Genomic DNA, 26,926 nt, shown 5'->3' on the forward strand with positions numbered 1-26,926 from the left:
AACAGAAACTTTTACCATGTTATAGTAAAAAATAAAATTGCAGCTCCTGTGCGATTCCTCACTAAACATAATCTTAGACTGGGCTATTGCAAGTGCCCTTTTCATTATACCTTTGTGCACTTTTTTCTTTTTGTTATTCATTAAATGGGTTTGCCCCGCAAATGTCCCGCTATACCACATCCCAAAGATGTTTGACTGGATTCAGATCCAGTGACCGGAAAGACTACTGAAGAACAACAAACTCATTGTCGTGTTCATTAACACTAGAATTACCAGAGCCTACGAAAAAACTCGTATATCCGGCCCACCTTAAATCGCTTCTTAAATCCGTTCACACCTCTCTGCCAGCATCCTTTGTCCTCTAAATGTGCTGATAAAAGACAAGCTGCCAGCAGCCGGCTATTCCATCCCCCCACCGACTTAGAACGTGAGCGAAGTTTTCCCAGCTCACGCCTTGATTATGTGGGAGTGAAGTGGAGTTTTACAGTGGAAATAAGAGATCATTATTCTAAAGTAATCTGTGTAAACACATTGTTAAAACAGAAACTTTGTCATATTTTAGTAATAAATGTTACAAAATGTAGTAGGCATAAACTATAGAATGTGTAAAGCCCGAGTTCCAAAGATCAAATAAACACTTTCACAAAAGCTTCAAGGACACTACAACAGCCTCCGTGGCGTAGCGCGTTAAGATTTGCTTCTTAGAGCACAACAACTCTGCCGCCTCTCATACCTGAGTTCGATTCCCCGCTAGGGATAAAATGTTGCTTTTTTTTTTTCTTTCTTTTTAACCTCAAACGGACATAAAATTTATAAATTGGTATGCACTGTCAGTTAATGAGCTCGTTATATTTTCATGTGGGATGCTCCTTTTAAAATATTTTTTTAACAATTGAGACTGCAATTAACAGGAACAACTGTCGTTATAACTGTTATTTTTAAGATCCATAACACACAGACAGACGAGCACTGCGTAATAGGGAGACAGACAGGCAGAGATATATAAATAAACAGGGAAGGCACATGTACTGAAAGAAGAAAAAAGATCAATGTGCGTTGTTCCTGTAGCACTGAATGAGCTCACCCGCTCTAACATCACCCCTCCCCCGATCATTCAGTGCTACAGGAACAACGCACGTTGATCTTTTTTCTTCATTCAGTACATGTGCCTTCCCTGTTTATATTTCTCTGCCTGTCTGTCTCCCTATTACGCAGTGCTCGTCTGTCTGTGTGTTATGAATCTTAAAAATAACAGTTATAAGGACAGTTGTTCCTGTTAATTGCAGTCTCAATTGTTAAAAAAATATTTTCAAAGGAGCATCCCACATGAAAATATAACGATCTCATTAACTGACAGTTCATACCAATTTATAAATTTTATGTCCGTTTGAGGTTAAAAAGAAAAAAAAAAAAAAAGCGACATTTTATCCCTAGCGGGGAATCGAACTCAGGTCTGTGAGGCAGCAGAGTTGTTGTGCTCTAAGAAGCAAATCTTAACGCGCTATGCCACGGAGGCTGTTGTATTGTCCTTGAAGCTTTTGTGAAAGTGTTTATTTGATCTTTGGAACTCGGGCTTTACACATTCTATAGTTTATGCCTACTACATTTTGTAACATTTATTACTAAAATATGACAAAGTTTCTGTTTTAACAATGTGTTTACACAGATTACTTTAGAATAATGATCTCTTATTTCCACTGTAACACTCCACTTCACTCCCACATAATCAATCAAGGCGTGAGCTGGGAAAACTTCGCTCACGTTCTAAGTCGGTGGGGGGATGGAATAGCCGGCTGCTGGCAGCTTGTCTTTTATCAGCACATTTAGAGGACAAAGGATGCTGGCGGAGAGGTGTGAATGGATTTAAGAAGCGATTTAAGGTGGGCCGGATATACGAGTTTTTTCGTAGGCTCTGGTAATTCTAGTGTTAAACCAGTTTGACATGACTTCTGTTTCACTACATACTACACTGGAAATCCACATTCTAATACACCACCACCACCACCACCAGCCTAGACCATTGACAAAACACAGGATGGGGGCATGGATTCATGCTGTGGGCACTAAATTCTTACCCTACCATCTGTGTGCCTCAACAGAAAAAGAGATACATTAGACCAGGTTACATTTTGTTCAGTTTTCAACTGTCCAGTTTGGTGAACCAGTGCCAACTACAGCCTCACCTTTCTGTTTTTTGGCTGACTGGTGTGGAACAAGATGTGGTCTTCTGCTGTAGTTGCCCATCTGCCGCAAACTTCAAAGTGCATTTTGAGATTCTTTTCTGATTACTACAGTAATACAGTGTTATTGCGAGTTACCATAGCCATTGTGTCAGCTTGAATGAGTCTGGTCATTCTCCTATAACCTTTATTCAGTAACAAGATGTTTCCACCTATAGAACTGTTGCTCACTGGATGTTTTTGTACCATTCTGAGCAAACTTCATAGAGACTGTTGTATGTGAAAAATCACAGATCAGCAGTTACGGAATCAATAATCACACCACGGTTGAAAAAATTACACAATTCTAGTTTTTGATGTGAACATTAAATAAAACCCATGACCTGTACCTGAATAATTTTATGTATTGTGTTGCTGCCACATGTCAAACAGATAACTGCATACATAATCAGGTTTACAAGTGTTCCTAATAATTTCCTCAGTGACTGCATACACACTATTTGAATCCTTAGGATTGACTGTTCAGCAGTCTTTCCACTTGTGGATAGAAACTGTCTATGCATCTACTTATGTAAGTGCCACTGGTTCAGTGCTGTCTGCAAGAAGGGAGGAATAAGAAAAGTATCTGTGCAGAATAGCTGTAGTCTTAACACTAGAATTACCAGAGCCTACGAAAAAACTCGTAGATCTGGCCCACCTTAAATCCCATCGCACCTCTCCGTCAGTGTCTTTTGTCCTGTAAATGTGCCGATAAAGACAAGCATCCTGCTATTCCATCCCCCCCACCGCCGCAGAACGTGCACAAAGTTCTCCTAGCTCATGCCTTGATTATCTGGGAGTGAAGTGCTGGAGTTTTAGAGTGGAAATAATAGATCGTTATTTGGAACACATGCATTTCATGTGTGTTCCGTTTCTACAATAATCTGTGTAAACACATTGTTAAAACAGAAACGTTTTTCATATTTTAGCAGTAAATGACAAAATGTTGCCATAAACTATATACAGTAGAACCTCTGGTCACAAACATTTACGAAGACGTACAAATCGGGTTACGATCAAAAAGTTTGCCAAAATTTTGCATCTGTTCATGACCACGTGCTCTGGTGGCAAACTAAAAACACTAGCAGCCATTTTCCCTACGCGCGTTCATATGCGCCAATGATTTCCCATTCTCCATTTTCCATTTTCTTTTGTTTGCATATACAGGACCTAACAAAGCAGCTGATGTTGCAAAAGCAGTTATAATGTTAACCAAGCAGAGGAATCAAGTGCTGGAAGAGGTGGAAAAACCGTTGCTAATGTGGTTGAACGAGAAGGAACTTGCAGGGGATAGCGTAAGCGAGCCGATCATATGCGAGAAAGCCAGGAAGATTCATGGCGATTTGCTGAAAAAAAATCCTTCTTCAAATGGCGAAAGTAAGGAATTTAAAGCCAGTAGAGGATGGTTTGAAAAGTTTTGCAAGAGAAGTGGCATTTAATTTTTTTTCCCTGTGCTTAAAACTCATAAAAAAAAGTGTTTACAGAGAGCAGTTCATAAGGGTGTAGTGCGAACTCTTGCAATGTTAGTTTTCTCTGTTGTTCAAGGTTTTCTCAGTGTTATTCAATGTTTTTACATTTAGTTTACTATTACACTGTGCATTCTATGGTATAATTAACTATTTTTGTGCTTAAAAATATATATATTTACATACAGTTCGTACTGTCTGGAATGGATTAATTGTATTTACATACAATCTTATGAGGAAATTACATTTGGGTCGTGACCAAATTGGGTCGCGTCCAGAGTTTTGGAATGAATTACGGTCATGACCAGAGGTACCACTGTAATGTGTGAAGCCTGAAGTCCAAAGATCAAATAAACACTTTCACAAAAGGTTCAAGGACAATGCAACAGCTTCCGTGGTGTAGCGGTAAGATTTGCTGACTTGTAATCAAGAGTCCCCGGTTCCATCCCGACTGACTCCTACATTTGCCGCTTTCAGTAGTGAGCTGCTCTTATTGTTAATGTTATAGTGTAAACACATACATTTGGTTTGTGTCTGTAACAGCCGGTGTACATTTATAGGACTTGTAAAAGTTAAGCGTTTTTTTTTTTCTTTCACTTTTATTCTCTCAGTCACGATTACGATGCATACTACTGCCCTTGGGATCTGACGCTGTTAGTTTTATTTTAAACTAGACAAAGAGCCCGCTTCGACAACGTAAGATGAAACGGGCACGAGTTTGTGTCAGCAGTGTATGAAGAACAAATGATAAGTAACGAAGAAGTTGTTTTGTAATGATTGTAGTCCGCTTTACTCATTACTGTACAGGCTTATACTGTTAGTTGATGAATTTTCCAGGCCTATAGTATAATATTGAATGATGAATGTTCCAGTACAACATGGAATAGTAATAAGTATAAGCACCACAAACCTGATATAGGTGTATTGAATGAATGCGTAATTGAATCAGAATGTGTAAGCAGGCCTCGAGCTGTAGTCGAAATCGCCTTTCAGGCCTCTAGAGCTTTAATCCAAGTCACCTTTCTCTTTGAACATTTGAATGTTTTTGGACATTCTCCGATCTGGATGGATAAAAGCTGACACACAAACGCTGGTGAATCTGCCTTCTTTGTATCTCACTGTCACTTGATTTTTTTTTATTCAGTTTTATTGAGTGTTCCTGCTCACACTGAATTAGTATGCATCTTATGGTCTACGAAAAACAGGGACATATGTATATATGATATTTGGAATTATTCATTTTATGACCTGTATAGTACATTTTGGAAAACATTATGGCACGGATGCAACATTATTCGTATTACTCATATTCATTTGCATAACATCTTTGCTGTATGGTGCTGTTTCTTTTGTACTCCAGGACATGCAGAGGAAAGAATAGTACAGAGAGGTCAGTTCAGCGCTATATGCAATCATCAAATTCAAATGTTAATAGTTCACACACACACAAGGACCGTCCTTCCTACATTTATGACATGTGTACCTGTTGCAATGTACATACTTCTCTCTGTGCTGTGGTTTCTATTACATTGAATGGGCACCTGATGCTGACTCCACCACTCACATCTACAGTTATTCCCAGGTTAAAATAAAAACTAACAGTGTCAAATCCCTAGGGCGGTAGTATGTATAGCGATCATGACTGAGAGAATAAAAGTGAAAAAAAAAAGGTAACTTTTACAAGTACTTTAAATGTACACCGTCTGTTACAGACGCAAACCAAACGTATGTGTGTACTATATAACACAGTGGAACCTCGGTTTGCGAGTAACTTGTTTTACGAGTGTTTTGCAAGACGAGCAAAAATTTTTAATAAATTTTGACTTGATAAACGAGCGAGGTCTTGCAGTACGAGTAGTATATATACGCTTTGTCTGCTGAGCGTCATGTGATCACAACTGAGCTGATGGTTCTTCTCTCTCTCTCTCTCGCTGCGGGATTGTGGGCAATCGTCTCCTATTCTCCATCTGAGTCGGCATGCCTCACTCATATAGTCAACATCCGTATGAGCGTATACTGTTTACTACAGCATTAGCATTGTGACTGTGTGTGCGCTCGCTCGTGTGCGTGCGAGCTATGACATGCGAGTCCTCGTCTTGCACCCTAAAACACGAAGCTGAGTCTCAGTACTTTAGCAACACCAGCTTTATTCAGCTTGAAACAGCAACAGCACGGTTATTTATACACAGACACAGCAGTCAGGCAGGGCCCTGCACATTTATAATGTTCCTTGTTCCTTGTATCACCCATCGACGGCAGGCGCTTATAGCATGTCCGCGATCTTTTCGGATTCACTTTTACAGCGAACTGCTACAGCGCAGGGAGACTGCGATTGCTTTGGGACACTCTTCCGCGTGTCGTCCCGTTGGGTGCAATCCCACAAGAGTTTAGAAACTCACTCACACTAGCCAGTACTCTTTTCAAAGGTAAAGTGCAGGTTAATTTGTTTTATGTATTTTTACTTTATATTTTGTATTAATCATTTTTATATGAATAGTTTTGGGTTGTGGAACAAATTATCTGAGTTTCCATTATTTCTTATGGGGAAATTCACTTTGATATACGAGTGCTTTGGACTACGAGCATGTTTCTGGAATGAATTATGCTCGCAAACCGAGGTTCCACTGTATTAACAATAACAGCAGCTCACTACTGAAAACAGCAAATATAGGAGTCAGTCGGGATCGAACCAAGGACTCTTGATTACAAGTCAGCAAATCTTACCGCTACACCACAGAAGTTGTTGTTTATTTGATCTTTGGACTTCAGGCTACACACATTATATAGTTTATGCCAACATTTTGTCATTTACTACTAAAATATGAAAAACGTTTCTGTTTTAACAATGTGTTTACACAGATTATTGTAGAAACATAACACACATGAAATTCATTTGTTCCAAATAACGATCTATTATTTCCACTCTAAAACTCCAGCACTTCACTCCCAGATAATCAAGGCATGAGCTAGGAGAACTTTGTGCACGTTCTGCGGCGGTGGGGGGATGGAATAGCAGGCTGCTTGTCTTTATCGGCACATTTACAGGACAAAAGACACTGACGGAGAGTTGCGATGGGATTTAAGGTGGGCTGGATCTATGAGTTTTTTCGTAGGCTCTGGTAATTCTAGTGTTAATGCACCATTTGCCTTTCTAAGGCAGCAAGTGTTTTATAAGTCATGAACAGAAGGCAACTGTATTTGCCTTCACTACCCTCAGCAGTGCTTTACATTCTTAAACCGAGCAGGTGCCATACCAGGATGTGATTCTGCCAGTCAGGATGGACTCTACTCTGCACCTGCTGTAAGGATCAATTTCTGTTGAAAAGAGGCTTTTGACTAGAGTTACAGTAATTAAAATTTCTCCTTGGTCTCTTGGATGCAAGAATTAAGCTCATAAATTCTGTATGTTTGATCACCATTTGCTAAGGAGTATAATCATTGAGTTACAGACCTTAGGATGGTAGGGGCAGGGGTTCCATTTAAGAACAGATCTTGCAAATTCGACTACTTCTTCTCAATTCATCACCGTCTTGAGTAATTTTTTATCAAATAGGTAGCTAGTCACAAAATGAAGGTCGCACAACCATTCACTTCCATTGTGTATATTCTACTATAGCCAGGCTCTTCTAGTTATAGATGCTGATTTGGGGGTAGGCCTTGAGGGTGTATCTGAACTACATCCTTGGACCTCAGCTTAGTTGGAAGTATTGGCCTTGTCTGGGACAACAGGTGTCAGGCATTCTAATCTAGTAGTCCACCAAGCACATTTGATTCTGTATGACAATGGACTCAATGCTAGTCATCTTTGCCTATGTCTGGAATCAGTCCAGCAATCTCCCTGGCTGCTATGTAAAATCTTCTAAAAGCAATATTGAGGAAAACTGTTTTGGATTTTAACACCTTGATAACTAAGGTTTTACTGCCATCCAGTGAAAAAGGTATGCAAATGGCTTTATATACCTATATGGTGGCTCTGAGGCTAGGGATCTGCACTGGCAATCGGAAGGTTGCTGGTTCGAATCCCATAAAATGGCAAAAGGGACTCTGCTCTGTTGGGCCCTTGAGCAAGGTCCTTAACCTGCAATTGCTAAGCACTTTGAGTAGTGAGAAATGCGCTATATAAATGCGAAGAATTATTATTATTATAGCCTGGTTACATTAACAAAAATCAGATTTCACAGCTTGCCGAAGAAGGTGGTAGCACAGGTGTTGCAGTGCTGAACTCTTCCTTGATAGTTACAGTTTGGAACATTTGTTTTACCGGTGCTCAGTGACTGTTACAGACTCATTTGGGCCTTGACAAAGATATTCAAAATAGTTTGGGGACTTTCTGCAGAAACAGCAAAATTGTCACAGTTATATTCATTCTAGAGGTTGAGAAGATTATCATATTAGGCTTAAGGTATCCAACCAAAGTATTTTACCACTGCAAAACTATGTTTGGTCTCACAATCAAGTCACTATGGAAAAAAAAACAAGACCATGTATTTTTTAAACTGCTTACTTCAATACAGAGGTGCAGCAGGCTTGTGCCCATGCAGGTAGCATTAGGCACAAGGTGCTTTTGCTCATATATCACATGGCAAAGGCAACCACTCTAGTCATCTATGGATCATGGGGGTTGGGCCATTCTATGATGTGCAGATAACTAGGCAGGCCAATCAATACATGAAAAGTTGTTGGACAATGAAAAAAGGATGGCAGCCATGTTGTTTTGCAGGTTGCTGGGTGATAAGTTTCCATTTATGTAGATTAATGACAAACAATTTTAATGACAATTTCAATGGTCTCATTGAGGAACTTTTCTTTCTTTTTTTGGCACCAAAGTTTTCTTTAACTTAGTCACATATTCATGGATGCTGATTGTCTGGATTTATTTAAATAATCTATTTTAATGCTTATTGGCTGCTGTATCAGATGCACTTGTGTTTCTGTTGAAGGAATGTTAACAGTGATTCCCCAGAATATTTTTATCATTACATGGCACTACTTACTGACAGTGAGTATATGGGGTTCCTCTTAGAGAACTGGCACTGATATATAACTAAATAACAACAGCAACAAATAATTAATGTCAAGAATGTCTTTTATAACAACAAAAAAAATTAATTTTTTTTATACAAATTAGAATAAATTCTTAATTGAATCAAATTTTTTTTATCTTGGTATATTAAGTAGAAGATCAGGTTACTGCTGTTTGTTTTACATTATAAATTCAATTATTGACAGAAGGTTAGAATTACAATGACAGTCATCCCCTAGACAACCAGCCCCCAAGACATACCATCTCCGCTGAGCAAGAATGCATGCAGGGCTGTGTCATACCCGGGCATGTGCTTAACACTAGAATTACCAGAGCCTACGAAAAAACTCTTAGATCCGGCCCACCTTAAATCGCTTCTTAAATCCGTTCACACCTCTCCGCCAGCATCCTTTGTCCTCTAAATGTGCTGATAAAAGACAAGCTGCCAGCAGCCGGCTATTCCATCCCCCCACCGACTTAGAATGTGAGCGAACTTTTCCCAGCTCATGCCTTTGTTGATTATCTGGGAGTGAAGTGGAGTTTCACAGTGGAAATACATCGTTATTTGGAACACACGCATTTCATGCGTGTTCCGTTTCTAAAGTAATCTGTGTAAACACATTGTTAAAACAGAAACTTTGTCATATTTTAGTAATAAATGTTACAAAATGTAGTAGGCATAAACTATAGAATGTGTAAAGCCCGAGTTCCAAAGATCAAATAAACACTTTCACAAAAGCTTCAAGGATTGTACAACAACTTCCGCGGCGTAGCGCGTTAAGACTTGCCTCTTAGAGCACAACAGCTTTGCCGTCTCACAGACCTGAGTTCAATTCCCCACTGGGGATGAAGTGTTGCTTTTTTTTTTCTTTTTAACCTCAAACGGACATAAAATTTATAAATTGGTATGCACTGTCAGTTAATGAGATTGTTATATTTTCATGTGGGATGCTCCTTTTAAAATATTTTTTTTAACAATTGAGACTGCAATTAACAGGAATAACTTTCCTTATAACTGTTATTTTTAAGATCCATAACACACAGACAGTCAGAGCACTGCGTAATAGAGAGACAGACAGGCAGAGAAGTCACTAGATATATACAGTGATCCCTCGCTATATCGCACTTCGCCTTTCGCGGCTTCACTCCATCGCGGATTTTATATGTAAGCATATTTAAATATATATCGTGGATTTTTTGCTGGTTCACGGATTTCTGAGGACAATGGGTCTTTTAATTTCTGGTACATGCTTCCTCAGTTGGTTTGCCCAGTTGATTTCATACAAGGGATGCTATTGGCAGATGGCCGAGAAGCTACTCAACTTACTTTTCTTTCTCTCTCTCTTGCGCTGACTACCTGTGATCCTGACGTAGGGGGTGTGAGCAGGGGGGCTGTTCGCACACCTAGACAATACGGACGCTCGTCTAAAAATGCTGAAAGATTATCTTCACGTTGCTACCTTCTGTGTGCAGCTTTTAACTATGCTGCACGGTGCTTCGCATACTTAAAAGCTCAAAGGGCACGTATTGATTTTTTACTTTGTTTTTCTCTGTCTCTCTCTCTCTCTCTCTCTCTCTCCCTGCTCCTGACGGAGGGGGTGTGAGCTGCCGCCTTCAACAGCTTTGTACCGGCGGTGCTTCACATACTTAAAAACAAACAGCCCTATTGATTTGTTTGCTTTCCTCTCTGTTTCCTTTGAAGAGGAACATATGTTTGCATTCTTTTAATTGTGAGACAGAACTGTCATCTCTGTCTTGTCATGGAGCACAGTTTAAACTTTTGAAAAAGAGACAAATGTTTGTTTGCAGTGTTTGAATAACGTTCCTGTCTCTCTACAACCTCCTGTGTTTCTGCGCAAATCTGTGACCCAAGCATGACAATATAAAAATAACCATATAAACATATGATTTCTACTTCGCGGATTTTCTTATTTCGCGGGTGGCTCTGGAACGCAACCCCCGCGATGGAGGAGGGATTACTGTAAATAAACAGGGAAGGCACATGTACTGAAAGAAAAAAAAGATCAACATGTGTGTTGTTTCTGCTGCACTGAATAAGCTCAGGCGCTCTAACCTCCCCCCTCCCCCCGATCTTACTTAGAGAGTCAGATGGGGGGAGGGGTGATGTTAGAGCGCCTGAGCTTATTCATTGCAGCAGGAACAACGCACGTTGATCTTTTTTCTTCTTTCAGTACATGTGCCTTCCCTGTTTATTTATATATCTAGTGACTTCTCTGCCTGTCTCTCTCTCTATTACGCAGTGCTCTGACTGTCTGTGTGTTATGGATCTTAAAAATAAGTTATAAGGAAAGTTGTTCCTGTTAATTGCAGTCTCAATTGTTAAAAAAATATTTTAAAAGGAGCATCCCACATGAAAATATAATGATCTCATCAACTGACAGTGCATACCAATTTATAAATTTTATGTCCGTTTGAGGTTAAAAAGAAAATAAAAAGCAACACTTCATCCCCAGTGGGGAATCGAACTCAGGTTTGTGAGACGGCAAAGCTGTTGTGCTCTAAGAGGCAAGTCTTAACGCGCTACGCCACGGAAGTTGTTGTACAGTCCTTGAAGCTTTTGTGAAAGTGTTTATTTGATTTTTGGAACTCGGGCTTTACACATTCTATAGTTTATGCCTACTACATTTTGTAACATTTATTACTAAAATATGACAAAGTTTCTGTTTTAACAATGTGTTTACACAGATTACTTTAGAAATTGAACACGCATGAAATGCGTGTGTTCCAAATAACGATGTATTTCCACTGTAAAACTCCACTTCACTCCCAGATAATCAACAAAGGCATGAGCTGGGAAAAGTTCGCTCACATTCTAAGTCGGTGGGGGGATGGAATAGCCGGCTGCTGGCAGCTTGTCTTTTATCAGCACATTTAGAGGACAAAGGATGCTGGCGGAGAGGTGTGAACGGATTTAAGAAGCGATTTAAGGTGGGCCGGATCTACGAGTTTTTTCGTAGGCTCTGGTAATTCTAGTGTTAAGGCCTGTGCTAGGCAACTGTTGGAGGTCTTCAGTAACATCTTCAATGTGTCTTTGGCCCAGGCTGTCGTCCCTGCGTGCCTCAAGTCCACAACAATTATACTGGTGCTTAAACTATCCTCTCCCGTTAGCATGAATGACTACAACCCTGTTGCACTCTCCTCCATTATCACCAAGTGTTTTGACTGACTGGTTCTGGCCTACCTCACATCCAGTATACCTTCCACACTAGATCCCTATCAGTTTGCCTATCATACCAATAGGTCAACAGAGGAAACTATATCCTTGGCTTTTCACTCTACCCCAACACACCTAGACAAGAACAACTACATCAGGATGCTATTTGTTGATTTTAGCTCTGCATTTAACACCATCGTCCTTTTCAATCTGGTAAATAAATTCGGCAACCTCAGCATCAGCAACTCTCTTTTTAACTGGATTCTGGATTTCTAACAAAACAGACCCCAGTCTGTCTGTTTAAACAACCACACATCCTCTACCCAGATCCTGAATACAGGAGTTCCACAGGGTTATGTACTCAGCCCACTGTTCTACTCCCTCTTCACCCATGACTGCATCCTTTTATAAGACTTCAATTCCATTCCATCACCATTCTGAACTCTCAACACTTACCACTCAATAGCTGACTTTTCTAAATATCAATAACTTCTGACTGCATTGTAAATATACTTTCACCAGTTTACATATATTTATTCTGTACATAAAAATATTTCATATCTATATTTATTAATATCATGTATCTGTACTTACTGATCAGTATTCATATTTATATAATCTTCCTTGTATATACTACTATCTGGAAATTCAAATAATAAATAAATAAATAAAATTCTATTTGCACTTTCTGGTTAAAAGCTAAACCTGACAATGACAATAAAGTTTAATCTAATGTAATTTAATAAAAAATTTGAGGAGGAGTGGGGGTCATGTTATAGCATAAAAGCAGTGTTTGGTTTACATCAGGAAACAACTTACAATGATTAAAAAGGCCAGTCACATTTAAGGACTCAGTTGCTAATATCTCACCACTCCACAGTTCCTGGAGCTGTCACCTTAAATGACCCATAATGTGTGACCAAATGCAGTTTCAAGCAGATTCCAAACCGTGCACTGCACTGCACATACAGTTCAGCAAATGACAGTAAACAAGCACCCTTTGAAAATGTCTAGTAATTTAATAAACTCAATTTGCTTTAAGACTGAATACTTCAATGATTTTAACCTCTAGTCCTCAAAGTCTCGAAGAGGACTCTATGGATTACGGGGCGGGTGACTGAGATTACTGGGTGGTGTACCAACTAATTTCAAAAGCTGGGGAAATGCTGGTTAATATTTACAAAAACATCAAAGTCCAGGAGGTAGAAGAGCAGGGCACAAAAGCACAAAGATAAAGAAAAGTACAAGAGTAGGCCTTGACAAAAAAAAACAGGCCTAAAATAATAACGCTTTTAACTATAATGACAACTAACAAAGAAAAGGGTAAGGCTCCTAATTTATTAGCTATACCAGTTTGCCAAAAAGATAGTACTAGCCAAGATACATCAATAACCATAATCCAGCCACTAATATTTTTGTCAGCACCTAACACTGTGGCATCAGAAGAACAAAAGTCAAGAACTAATATAATATAGTGAATCCAGGATAAGTGTTTGCTTCCCACAACCCTTAACTGGGTACACCAGTAAGAAAACATATGGACAGATGTTAGAATATTGGACATCTCCCCATGGGCTTGAACCATAAAACTGGTCATTCATTCGATGTTCAATAATCACTACATATGGTTTGGCTCTTTAGTGTACATGTTAGTATAATAGTTTAGAGGTGAAGTATATTCTGTGCATATTCATATTTTAAATGAGATAGCTTCTTTCAGCAGCTTCACTAAACAAGTAATTTCATACATCCACGTACAGTCCGTCTTATTTACTGTAAGTGCGCGCAAGTACTGCTTTGAAATATTTTAATGGAAAAATATTATTACCACCCATTGTTCCAAAAAGGATTTATAATTGTAAATGAATGAGTCAATTATTAAAGTTTCAGTTAATTAAAAAAAATTTAAAAATCACACATTTATTCTGTCATATAAATGCAATATCATTTTAGTTATCAGTTGATCAAGTAATAAGTCACTTCAAGTAATTTAATAATATTTTCATAATTCTTTCATTTACATAAATTCACGAATACCCATTATGCCGAAAAGAAAGTGCAAGTTCACAGACTACATGAACAGCAATATCCTTGTTTTCGAAAGGGTAGAACAGATTCAATTAAGGGGTTAATGCTCACAAGATTCAATTTCAGTAGCATGCAATGTAACGATTTCTATTCATATTTATGCAAGAACCCAGACATACTGAGAAAAATAGCTTCAGTGGAAAAAGATGCCTTCAACAACACCGGCCAGAGAAATCCATAACCCAGCACAGCCAAGAATTAAGTGACTCTGTCCACAATACCGCCCAACTCTGAGAAAGGGAAGAAAATAATCCAGGCTGAGGCAGCCTTCACAGAGAAAGATTTACGGCCATATTCCGCCAGGTTTCAGCACCTGATAAAGATGCTGGAGCCACGGTACAAGGTCCCATAGCGCAGCCACTTTACAGAAAAGGTTATACCTGCTCTTTACCACAAAACCAGAGCCCAGATAACAGTGTCAATGAGCAAAGCTAGTCGGGCAGAAATAAAGTGATTCATGGACTTCAGTGGTGACAGAGTCTTATGTTACAGTGACAGCACATTACATTAGCAATGACTGGCAGATTATGTCCCATGTGCTGCAGACGAGAGCTGTGTTTGAGTCTCACATGGGCGCGCATCTGGCGGAGCTACTATCTCATGCTGTGGAAGAATGGCAGTTATCAGATAAAGATGTGGTGCTCGTGACAGACAATGCTTCAAACATGTTGGTTGCAGCTCAAGTCGGAAACGTCCAGCATATAAGATGCTTCACCCATACGCTGAATCCTTTCAGCGCGCGCTTAAAGTGGCCACACTCGCCAGACTTCTGGGAAGAATCCAACGTATATCGACATTCTTCCATTGAAGCACTACAGCCAGCCACCTTTTGAAAGTGAACCAGAAATGCCTGGGCTTAAAAAAGTCAAAAATTGCTTACTGATGTTTCAACAAGGTGGAACAGTTCATACGACATGATCCAGAGGTTTCTGGAACAGCAACCTGCAATTTGTGCCACTTTGTTATCACCAGAAGTTCGAAGAGGAGAGTCAGATCTCTGCACACTGAATGAAACAGACGTGTCAAACGCAGAGGACACTGTGAGGGCATTAAAGCCAATGAAGGATGCGACCATGCTGTTGTCTGAAGAGTGTAATCCAACCGCATCTCTCATTGCTCCTCTCATCACACAACTTCTCCAAAACATAACAGACACCATCAGAGACTCAACCATGATTCACGAGATCAAGAATGATGTCAGAACAGATCTCATGAACAGGTACACCAGTGAGGCAGAGAAGAAGATCCTTCATACAGCCTCTGCCCTGGATCCTCACTTCAAGGGATTACCTTTTCTAACAGAGGAGGAGAAATTGGATGTATACAGAGGAGTGACTGAGGAGGTAGAATCCTTGGAGGTAATTAAATCATGTATATTGTGAAATTTATAAAATTATAAACTGATCATAACAGGATTATAAAATGATATAATACAATTATAAATGATCGTAACAGTAAAAGTTTTAAGAATGAATAAAAACACAAATAGGTATGAGCTGTCGCATTGACTGAGTACACTATCTGCTAAGTTATTGCTTTTTTATATTTTCTATTTTTTTGGTCCAATACAGTACGAGTGCATTCTTACCAGGGGAACCAAAGTGGCTGAAGTACCAGAGGGAACAGAAATCCTGGAAGTAAAAACACCAAATGGAAGGCACCCCCTCTTCTCCCAAAAGAAAGGCCTCATTGCTGCTTGTGAGTTTGCTGGGACAGTCTTTCAGTGATACTAAAGGTAAAGTAGAACCCAAGACCCCCTATGCAAGGGCTGAAGAGGAAATGAACAGGTACTACAAAGCCTCATCCCTGCCTCTGACTGAGGACTCCTTGAATTGGTGGCAGGTACACAAGGTCACATTTCCCCTTCTCTCTTGGCTGTCAAATCGATACTTATGTATCCCTGGCACAAGCGTATCTGCAGAGCGTATCTTCTCCATTGCAAGAGATGTGGACACTGCAAAAAGATCCACTCTCAAACCAAAGTACGTAGATCAACTGGTGTTCTTGCACAAAAACCTACAAATTCCCAAATGCTAAAACCAGTGTTTGTGATGTTTTGCACATTCAAAAAGTGCCCAGTGCTGATGTTAAAGATGTTGTTTTATGTAGTTCTTATTTTGTATTTTGCACAATAGTAGTACCTGCAGAGCAGGTTTTCCCCACAGCTAGAGATGAGGTCACTGCAGAAAGATCCACTCCCAAACCAGAGCATGTTGTTCAACTGGTGTTCATATTCAAAAGTCCCAAATGCTGAACATTGACTAATTAGTAATTTATAAATGTGTCTTTGTAATGTTGTGCACTTTCAGGAAGTGCCCTGTATACAGTGCTGTTATTTTATGTTATAGATTTTATTTTGTATATCACAGCGCCGCAGAATATTTTGTTTTTGAAGACTGACCATATTCATACAAGATGTAGGCTAAGCCTATACTATTTATTTCTGTTTCCAATTTAATGTAATGGGCACAATTTCTGTTTACATTTTGATAAGCTATGTCTATATTATTTATTTCTGTTTTACAATTTAATGTAATTGTCACAATATCTGTTTACATTTTCAGGTTTTGTTAAATAAAAATGGGAGCTTACATCTCACTGCTTGTATCTGTATTTGAAAACATATTGTGAAGTAATGTAGAAAAATTGATGGCCTGCATCGTGATGCATCGAGATATCGAATCGAATCATTGACATGATAATCGAAATCGAATCGAATCGTGAGACCAGTGAAGGTTCATACCTCTGTTAAGCAGTGACTGAATTTCAGGGATAGGTTAACAATTAGATACCTCATTGTAAGCACAGATATCAAAAAGAAAAAGTAGCTTCACAAAAGCAGTTTTATTCATTCAGATCATTTAAAAAGCAGAAAAGAATGCAACAGATAGACACAGGACGTATGTTCCGGTTGAGTCAAAACTATCAACATAGATATGCAAGTAAGAATTTTGTGACAATACTACTACTTTCACATTATAATAGTATTACAGTCTTACATACAGCCCAACACTGGAAAAATGGTTTGGGGGAAAAAAAAAAACTACAGCTTGGGAAAATCACATGAGTACAGCATGTTTCACTTATTGCAAAAAGGGCATCTGCACAATGCATCTCATCAATATCAACTTAGTAGTTGTTGAAAAGCACTGCAACCATTGTACACCAATATACAGAATTTCAGCTACATGTTGTTAAAAACATTAAGAACTGTATTTTTAAACACATGACCTATTATGCTAAATCATTTTTGAATTGGGTTAGCTACTGTATGTGTGCTTCACTTTCAGAATATGCTTTCTATGAGTGTTTACAACCATAACAACATATATATACTGAATTAGTCAAATAGTCTAAGTTTTTTGGAGTTCTGAGTCAAACTAGTAGGAATTAAAAAAAAAAAAAAAACAGAAAAAAAATTTGTTGATATAATGAATAACACTTACTAAGCTTCTAAAACTACTTCCCCTAAACTAATACCAATCTTGATTAAAGTACTCACTTGTATCAGCCTGACTGCCTACACTGATATATCTGTCATTTCCAATCTGTGCAGTTTGGTAATATGTGTCTTCTTCGTGCTGAGGGACCTTAACATTCTTCTCAGTCAGAAAAGCAACAGCATCACCAAGGTCACCATTACTGACCTTAAGAAAAAAAAAATGACAAAAAAAGATTAATATTACAACTCAAAAGATTCTATATGCAACATGTTATATTAAAGTTTAAACAACATAAGCACACAATGCTTTCATGACCAGATGCAACTTTTTTTTTTTTTTTTTTAATTGCGGTTTTTGTCATTATTGAGAAAAATGAGAACTTAAAACATATATACATAATATATAAAAATCTTTATCAGCATCATGACAAAAATTTGTAAAAAATTTTTAAGAATAAACACCAGTCACATAAATTCTGCTAATAAACAATAAAAGACATTAATAACAAACGATGTAGGAGTTAAAAATACTATATAGAACAACATTAGCTAAAAATAAATAAATAACTTTATGACACAGTCCATAGTTTGCAGTGATCATAGTCTGATGCTACTTTTCTACCGCACTCATGCATGGCTCATTATTGAATGGACAATAAATTCAGTCTTTATGTTAAGTAATTTGAAGCAGAGATAAAAACTGATCCCAGAGTATAAGAATCATCTACTGAAGAATGTACCAAGGGGAATAAATCTTACATTTTGGAATGGCAAAGTCAAACCATTCAGAAATGTTTTGACAAGAGCTATGGCAAGAGAGATACTTGCTCATTCAAGATAGGAAAGAAAAAAAAAACTGGGAAAAAAAAAAAAAACTCAGATCATATTTAAGGATGATAAAAATATCTGACTGCTGTCGTGTCAAGAAGTGCATGAGTAAAGTAATATGAATTCAAAATTACTGACCATTCCATAGCTAGCTAGTTGTATTATTTAGTTATTACTTGCTCTGTTTGGCACATGCTGTATGCCTGTATTTCATGAATTGTATACTTACTAACATTTTACCACCAATGTTCACTGCCATTGCCTACTTTAGGAATCTCTGCCTGCTGCGCTATCATTGAACCATGTATTGTATTTTCATCGAATTTGTAACATTTCTGAAGCACCAGTAGAGCATGCAGTCCACAAACCAACAACTTTTGATCTATAGCTATCCTGTTCTTTCTGAAAGCCTACTTCTTCTGTGCATTTACAAGATTCATGATAGCTGACAACTTAACATGCAATCCCCCTGCAGCTTGCCTCACTGGGTTGTCAATCATCTTGTGTTTATTGCTGCCCATGGTATTCAAGGATCATTTCTTTCAGTTCACAACCATTTATAAGGTCCTTGCTGCTTCCTATGAGATAATTTTGACAACCCTCTTCCTATCCACTCCTGCAACAACCAAAAGCCTAACCGCCCTGCATAAACACCTGCCTTCAAATCCTCTGCAGTGTTATCTGAATAGGTTTGCATCATGCACTCCAGCACTGTCTATGGCATTTAGCTAATATTTCTTCATAACTTGTGTTATTTCAATTTGTTCACATAGTCTTGCCATGAGATATTCAGTGCAAGTAAAACAACCTTATTTGTTATTTCAGACCACAGAATAACATCTAATATACTTATTATTCGCATAATATTGTCTGGAAACCTTGGTTGCCTTCCCAGACTGTCAGTCTCTGATCACGGAAAAGAGACCAGTCTATGCCTTCTTTGGGGCTGTGGTGTACCCCTGCCTGGAAGAATGCAATTGACAATGTCAGAGTAGATACTGGCTGTGGTTGCTGTCGTTACAGATGAAGTTTGTGATTTTTTCAGCACCTAGTCTTGGTTCCAGCTATAGAACTGTTCTTTCCTAGGGCTTTCAAGTAACAGCATTTTAGATAGATAGATAGATACTTTATTAATCCCAAGGGGAAATTCACATACTCCAGCAGCAGCATACTGATAAAAAGCAATATTAAAGAGTGATAAAAATGCAGGTATAACAGACAATAACTTTGTATAATGTTAACGTTTATGTTTGAATGCAGTGGATTCTCCATAATTGATAGAGGAGCCTGCTGAGCGCCCATCGCTCTGCCACGGATATCAAACTGTCCAGCTCCATGCCTACAATAGAGCCTGCCTTCCTCACCAGTTTGTCCAGGCGTGAGGCGTCCTTCTTCTTAATGCTGCCTCCCCAGCACACCACCACGTAGAAAAGGGCGCTCGCCACAACCATCTGATAGAACATCTGCAGCATCTTATTGCAGATGTTGAAAGACGCCAGCCTTCTAAGGAAGTATAGTCGGCTCTGTCCTCTCTTGCACAGAGCATCAGTATTGGCAGTCCAGTCCAATTTATCATCCAGCTGCACTCCCAGACATTTATAGGTCTGCACCCTCTGCACACAGTCACCTCTGATGATCACGGGGTCCATGAGGGGCCTGGTCCTCCTAAAATCCACCACCATCTCTTTTGCTGGTGTTCAGGTGTAGGTGGTTTGAATCAGTATTGGCAGTCCAGTCCAATTTATCATCCAGCTGCACTCCCAGACATTTATAGGTCTGCACCCTCTGCACACAGTCACCTCTGATGATCACGGGGTCCATGAGGGGCCTGGTCCTCCTAAAATCCACCACCATCTCTTTTGCTGGTGTTCAGGTGTAGGTGGTTTGAGTCGCACCATTTAACAAAGTCCTTGATTAGGTTCCTGTACTCCTCTTCCTGCCCACTCCTGATGAAGCCTACAATAGCAGTGTCGTCATCGAACTTTTGCACATGGCAGGACTCTGAGTTGTATTGGAAGTCCGATGTATACACCACTTTTTTTTTTTTTTTTTTTACACCACTACCTCTGTCCAAGTGGGACAGGGATCGATGTAGCATATAGATGATGGCATTCTCCACTCCCACCTTCTCCTGGTATGCGAATTGCAGAGGGTTGAGGGCGTGTTGGACCTGTGGCCTCAGGTGGTGAAGCAGCAGCCGTTCCATGGTCTTCATCACATGTGACGTCAGAGCGACAGGCTGGAAGTCATTCAGCTCACTAAGACGTGATACCTTTGGTACTGGGGTGATGCAAGATGTTTTCCAAAGCCTCGGGACTGTCCCCTGTTCCAGGCTCAGGTTGAAGATGCGCTGTAGAGGACTCCCCAGCTCCAACGCACAGGTCTTCAGCAGTCGTGGTGATACTCCATCTGGACCCACTGCTTTGCTGGCACGAAGTTTCCTCAGCTCTCTGCTTACCTGGGCTGCTGTAATTGTGGGTGGGGAGAAATTCCCTCCTATGCTGGTATCAGCAGAAGGATGGGTGGAGCTTGCAGTACTCCTAGGTGAGAGTGGGTTAGGGTGGTCAAACCTGTTAAAGAAGTTGTTCATCTGGTTTGCTCTCTCCACGTCTCTCTCGATGGTGGCACCCTGCTTCGAGCTGCAGCCAGTGATGATCTTCATCCCATCCCACACTTCCTTCATGCTGTTATTTTGCAACTTCTGCTCCAACTTTCTCCTTTACTGCTCCTTCGCCACCCTGAGCTGGACTCGGAGTTCCTTCTGCACAAGCTTGAGCTCATACTGATCACTGCCTTTAAAAGCCCTTTTCTTCTGGTTCAAAAGGCCCTTGATGTCATTTGCAATCCATGGCTTGTTGTTAGCATAGCAGCGTACTGTTCTTACTGGAACTACAATGTCCATACAGAAGTTGATGTACTCAGTAGTGCAGTCAACAACCTCCTCAATGTTCTCACTATATGAACCCTGCAGGATATCCCAGTCTGTAGTTCCAAAGCAGTCTCTCAGAGCCTGCTCTACCTCAGGGGACCACTTCCTGAATGAGCGTGTGGTTGTAGGTAGCTCCCTCACTCTTGGTTTGTAGTGAGGCTAAAGCAGAACCAGGTTATGATCTGCTTTCCCAAGCGCAGGCAGCGGGGTGGCGCTGTATGCGTCTTTAATGTTTGCATACAGTAGGTCAATAGTCCTATTTCCCTGGGTGTTACAATCCACATACTGGGAGAAGGCAGGTAATATTTTGTCCAGCGTCAAATGGTTACAGTCTCCAGCGATTACCACAAGCACCTCGGGATGCTGCGTTTGTAGTTTAGCAACAGCGGAATGGATGATGTCACCCACTATCTTCACGTCCGCCCGAGGAGGGATGTAAACAATAACAACAATGACGTGTCCAAACTCTCTGGGAAAGTAATAGGGACGCAGACTGACGGCCAACAGTTCGATGTCCCTGCAGCAAGTGGAGATTTTGACGTTTACATGTCCAGAGTTGCACCACCTTGTATTCACATAGAGAGCGAGTCCTCCTCCTCTCCGCTTCCCAGAGGTATTTGCGTCTCTGTCCACTAACTGTGCTAAACCCAGGTAGCTCCACATTAGCATCTGGGATGTTAGTCGTTAGCCACGTTTCACAAAAACACAACAAACTGCATTCTCTGTAGGTCCTGACATTTTTCACCAGCACAGCTAGTTCGTCTATCTTATTTGGTAGTGAGTTCACATTTCCCAGGATCACAGAAGGCACCAAAGGCTTGTATCGCCATTTTCTCGCTAGCCTCTTAGCTTAGCACCGGCACTGCTGCCATGATATTGCCCTCTTACCTCGTCGGGTAAATAGGGAACCACACCGGCACGGGCCTTTGTTCTCAGTGCTTGAAGTTGACTACCTGAATAGATAAGTCTAAAAAATACTGAGTAGTAAAAAGTGTCCAGGGAACGAGTCCACATAAAAGAAAGTGGTAGGAGTGATCAGTGAAATCGAGAAAAAGGTAGAAAGATAAAGTCATACACGGAGCTGCTGGAAAGGCTGCTACTCACGGCGGTGCCTGAGTCATCACTTTTTTTTTTTTTTTTTTTGAGTCATCACTTTTTTTTTTTATGCTGTAGCACTTCTATTTTGGGGGCACTGTGGACATCACAGTGCTGTACCCTTACTAAAATAGAAAAGACTGGTTTGAGTGGAAAGAACACCATAGAAAATAAACTAAACTTTATTCAATGAAACTCAGCTTTCTAGAAGTTTTTGACCAAGGGATCTTGACTGTTACTATTTGTTCCCATCATGTCCATGTGCCTTGCTGCTGTAGTCCAAACTTCTAACTTCTATCCTCCTCCAGCACCATTTTGAATCATTCCACTGTGTTCCAATATAGCAAACTGTTGAAATACTTCCCTGTTCAACCACACATCACTGACCCTATTATGCCTCATCATCTTAATTGATTTCTGAGCTCTCCACTTCCTCCCACTCCTTGTCTGGGTTTTTTGTGCCTCACTTTAATGATCAGCCTTCTCATGAGTCTGAATGGTTTGCTTGTTAATAAATTAATAAAACTTACAGCCAGACTCTGTCACAACATAGTTTTTATTTTTCAATCCCATTACTTTGCAATTTGATCTACAAGTGTAGATAGATAGATAGATAGATAGATAGACAGACAGACAGACACACTTTATTAATCCCAAGGGGAAATTCACATACTCCAGCAGCAGCATACGGATACAAAAAAAAAAAAAAAACAATATTAAATTAAATAGTAATAAAAATGCAGGTAAAAACAGACAATAACTTTGAATAATGTTAACGTTTACCCCCCCGGGTGGAATTGAAGAGTCGCATAGTTTGAGGGAGGAACAATCTCCTCAGTCTGTCAGTGGAGCAGGACAGTGACAGCAGTCTGTCACTGAAGCTGCTCCTCTGTCTGGAGATCACACTGTTTAGTGGATGCAGAGGATTCTCCATAATTGATAGGAGCCTGCTGAGCGCCTGTCGCTCTGCCACGGATATCAAACTGTCTAGCTCCATGCCTACAATAGAGCCTGCCTTCCTCACTAGTTTGTCCAGGCGTGAGGCGTCCTCCTTCTTAATGCTGCCTCCCCAGCACACCACCGCGTAGAAGAGGGCACTCGCCACAACCGTCTGATAGAATATCTGCAGCATTTTACTGCAGATGTTGAAGGACACCAGTCTTCTAAGGAAGTATAGCCGGCTCTGTCCTCTCTCGCACAGAGAATCAGTATTGGCAGTCCAGTCCAATTTATCATCCAGCTGCACTCCCAGGTATTTATAGGTCTGTACCCCCTGCACACAGTCACCTCGGACGATCACGGGGTCCATGAGGGGCCTGGGACTCCTAAAATCCACCACCAGCTCCTTGGTTTTGCTGGTGTTCAGGTGTAGGTGGTTTGAGCCACACCATTTAACAAAGTCCTTGATAAGGTTCCTATACTCCTCCTCCTTTACAAACTCATAAATAATAAAAAATAATAAATCACTGAAGCTGCTTACTCTAGAACAAACACAATTGTCCACAAGTGCAACATTCATGCATTCAATATATTCCTGACTTTTCTAAGTAACTTGTCTTTTGTTAGTGTAGTTGCAAAAAACAGTTTTACAAGAAAATGCACCATTTTCAATTGAAAAAGGTAATCAGCTATGTTCCCTCTAAGCTGCCACTGTGCAGCTTTTATCCAGGTGCCTTGCAGCACTTCTGAACTGCCAATCAGCAACACACTCTCTCCCTTCCCTCACAGCATTTCTGAAGAGCCATGCAGCTGCTATCTCACCTTTCACCCTTTAGTAATGTACCTGCTACTCACAAAACTCCACAGGTCAAACACCCCCCCCAAAGTTGTTAAGTAGCAGAGCTCAATACCCATAGAAACCCCCCACGCCCCCTTAACACACCATGTCATTTAAGTGTTTAAGTTTGCCAAACTTTATTTTTATATTTTATAACACGATGATGTCTCTCTTCCAAAACACCAGCGTTCATAATTCATTGTAGCTGCATTGTACTTCCATCTGAGTGCTCACTGGTTCTTAAATTTTACACACACAAAGCCCATCCTTGTGACTTAAGAAAAAAGTCACAGACTGGTTGGACTGAGTCGCTGGTTATGCCAGACTACATGATCGCTTCCAACTCATTTAGTCAAGTAGCTTTTATTGCAATTTCCACCATATACAGTTAGCACAGTACATAATGAAACAAAACATCATTCCTACAGGACCATGGTGCTACCTAGAACACAAGAATAAATAAAAAAAAAAAAAAAAAAAAAAAACTACACATAACGTAAAGTGCAAACATAGCAAGACAGTGCAAAGACGAACAGTGATACAAACAAGACAGCGTAGTATTGACCAATACACATTTATTATATCTAAAGGTGCAAAAAGTATCAAGTTGTGCCGATGAAGTCTACAAGTGAAACTAACTGAAAAAGTCATCTAATATGAAAGGGCCTTAATCCTGCCTACAGAAAGTTATGCTTCTCAAGTATTCTGGTAAGCCTGGCAACCTACAAAAAAAAAAAATATATATTGCTGACCTTCCCCTCTGTACTTGCAAGGGCGAACAGTGGAACTTCATAAACCAGTAGAGTGCACAGGATCAATAGGAGAATATTATTTTGGCCATTTCAATAATTCAGTATACACAGCAATACTAACTTGTGCACTGTTATTAACCACTCCTCCATGTTATCTAGTTTGAAGTACTCTAGTGTCTGTGTGGCCATTCAGGTCTTCTTGTGCACTGTTATTAACCACTCCTCCATGTTATCTAGTTTGAAGTACTCTAGTGTCTGTGTGGCCATTCAGGTCTTATTAAGCGAAAATTAAAAAAAGAAATCAGGGAAATGGTTTTGTGCATTAGAGAGACAGACATGTAAGGATTGTTTTTCTTTTAATAATGTTTAAGATGTGTACATTTTCTTCGTTTATCCAATCTTGAACCTTATAGTCATATATAGTATTCTGTTGAAATGTATGACTCATTAATTCAACAATCCTTATGTCGATTTTTGAAGGTTTGTCACATTAAGTCACTTTTTGCCAATTACATAATCATTTTGAAAAGACTCATAAATTTCCACTAAAGAGAATAAAAATACCTGCAAAGCTTGCTGTAAAAGTTGAATATCTGTGGTACCTGTGACTTCACGCAGCTGGTTCAGCAATGTCTGCTGGTGCTATAAAGAAATAAGGTTAATTGTAAAAGGAAAATGTCAAAAAAGCAAAGTCAACCAAATAGCAGAAAATAATATAGTACCAGTAATATTTGGTGATCTTTAAGAGAAGATGATATACCACATATACCATTTCATTCAAACATTAAAAAGAGTCAGACTATGTTTACTTAGATACCTACCACAAAACATTGGTTTAAAATAGTCTGTACAGAAAGGTAAATATTCAGAAATGCCTAAATAATAAAAGCTAAAAAAAGTATTTTAACATACAAATTAAAATTGTAAACTTAGATTTATACATCTTAATATTTTGAGAATACTGTGAAGAGTAATTTAAAAGTTACTTACATATGTAGCATATTAACACTGTTACATACAACATTACTCACATATTTTATGTAAACATATACAAAACTTTAGAAAGGGGTGGTTTGATGACAGGATCTCCAATTGCACCAACTGAATACTTCTACCTAATCCATGAACTTATTGGCTTTACTGCTGCTTGAGACCAACTGTTTTTCTTTCTTATATGACCAGCAAACCACACCTAAAACAGCAATACTTTCTCTGCTTTCATTAGCACTCAAAGTAGCAATCATGCTGACCTAGCTACAACGTAACTAGCTAGTCTAAATTCCCAGACTAGATAATTAGAAAAATTAACAAAAAATTATTATGAAACACATATCTCATATGCATAAGTTGTGCATGCAATATTCTTATTTTGCTGCCAGGAAAGTTCAAATCCAAAACTACTTCTTACTGTTTGGGTGTAAATATAGTCTCACCTGGTGGAAGTTGTACAGAACTACTTTTTGGCAAGATTATTTTGTCTGTTATTTTTATCTTTACCACTCTATGAAATGTCAGAAGTTAATTTTAAAGTAGTTGAAATCTTTTCCTGGAGCTGAACTCACTTTGAAACTAGACCATACAACATTCATATCACATGCTCTACTGTATGCAGTGAACTGACTTTGATCAACTCTGTTCCAAAATGATTTTGTAAACATTTTTCTGGCACATCAGCTTTCATAGCTACAATATTATTAAAAAACATAAAATTTAAGAACAATTTCTTGAAGCAGATATTAATGTTGCTCGAAGGAGAAATACATAAGTTTGAAAGGAAAGGGCACCTCTCTTTTGAAAGTGGATAAACTAAACATGATGTGCAGATGCATCTATTCTATTTCAAGATAAATTGCAAGTGAAAGACATTTATTTATTAATAACAATAATAAAAGATTCAGAGTTGACATATACAGACATACTATATATAAGAGGTAATTGGTAAGTTTAGTGCCTGAGTTATTAGGAGAAGCACCAGCAAAACAAAACCATTTTTACTTGTATTTTTTTTTTTTTTTTTTAACAACAACCTGGTGAACACTTATACTGTAATAATATACTGTAATAATACTGTACCATTACTAAAACTATTCTATGCCAATCAAATAAATTGTTTTGTTGTTCTTCTACAACAA

The 26,926-nt window shown here is 39.2% G+C and overlaps 1 protein-coding gene across 5 annotated transcripts in view; it reads right to left on the reverse strand.

Moving 5' to 3' along the window:
- The window catches only part of usp25 (ubiquitin specific peptidase 25), a 201,483-nt gene that overhangs the window by 157,563 nt on the left and 16,994 nt on the right, over window positions 1–26,926 (reverse strand). For 4 of the 5 annotated variants that reach the window (XM_051927070.1, XM_051927072.1, XM_051927073.1 and 1 more), the window contains exons 2-3: window positions 25,359–25,436; window positions 17,474–17,618 (exon numbers count right to left, since the gene is read on the reverse strand). In XM_051927070.1, the coding sequence (XP_051783030.1) occupies window positions 17,474–17,618; window positions 25,359–25,436 (223 nt within the window). Of the gene's footprint in view, window positions 1–17,473; window positions 17,619–25,358; window positions 25,437–26,926 lie in introns of those variants that run through there. The other variant, XM_051927075.1, reaches the window with a different exon arrangement.

Source organism: Erpetoichthys calabaricus, chromosome 4, assembly GCF_900747795.2.
Source record: "Erpetoichthys calabaricus chromosome 4, fErpCal1.3, whole genome shotgun sequence".
Lineage (NCBI taxonomy): Eukaryota > Metazoa > Chordata > Cladistia > Polypteriformes > Polypteridae > Erpetoichthys > Erpetoichthys calabaricus.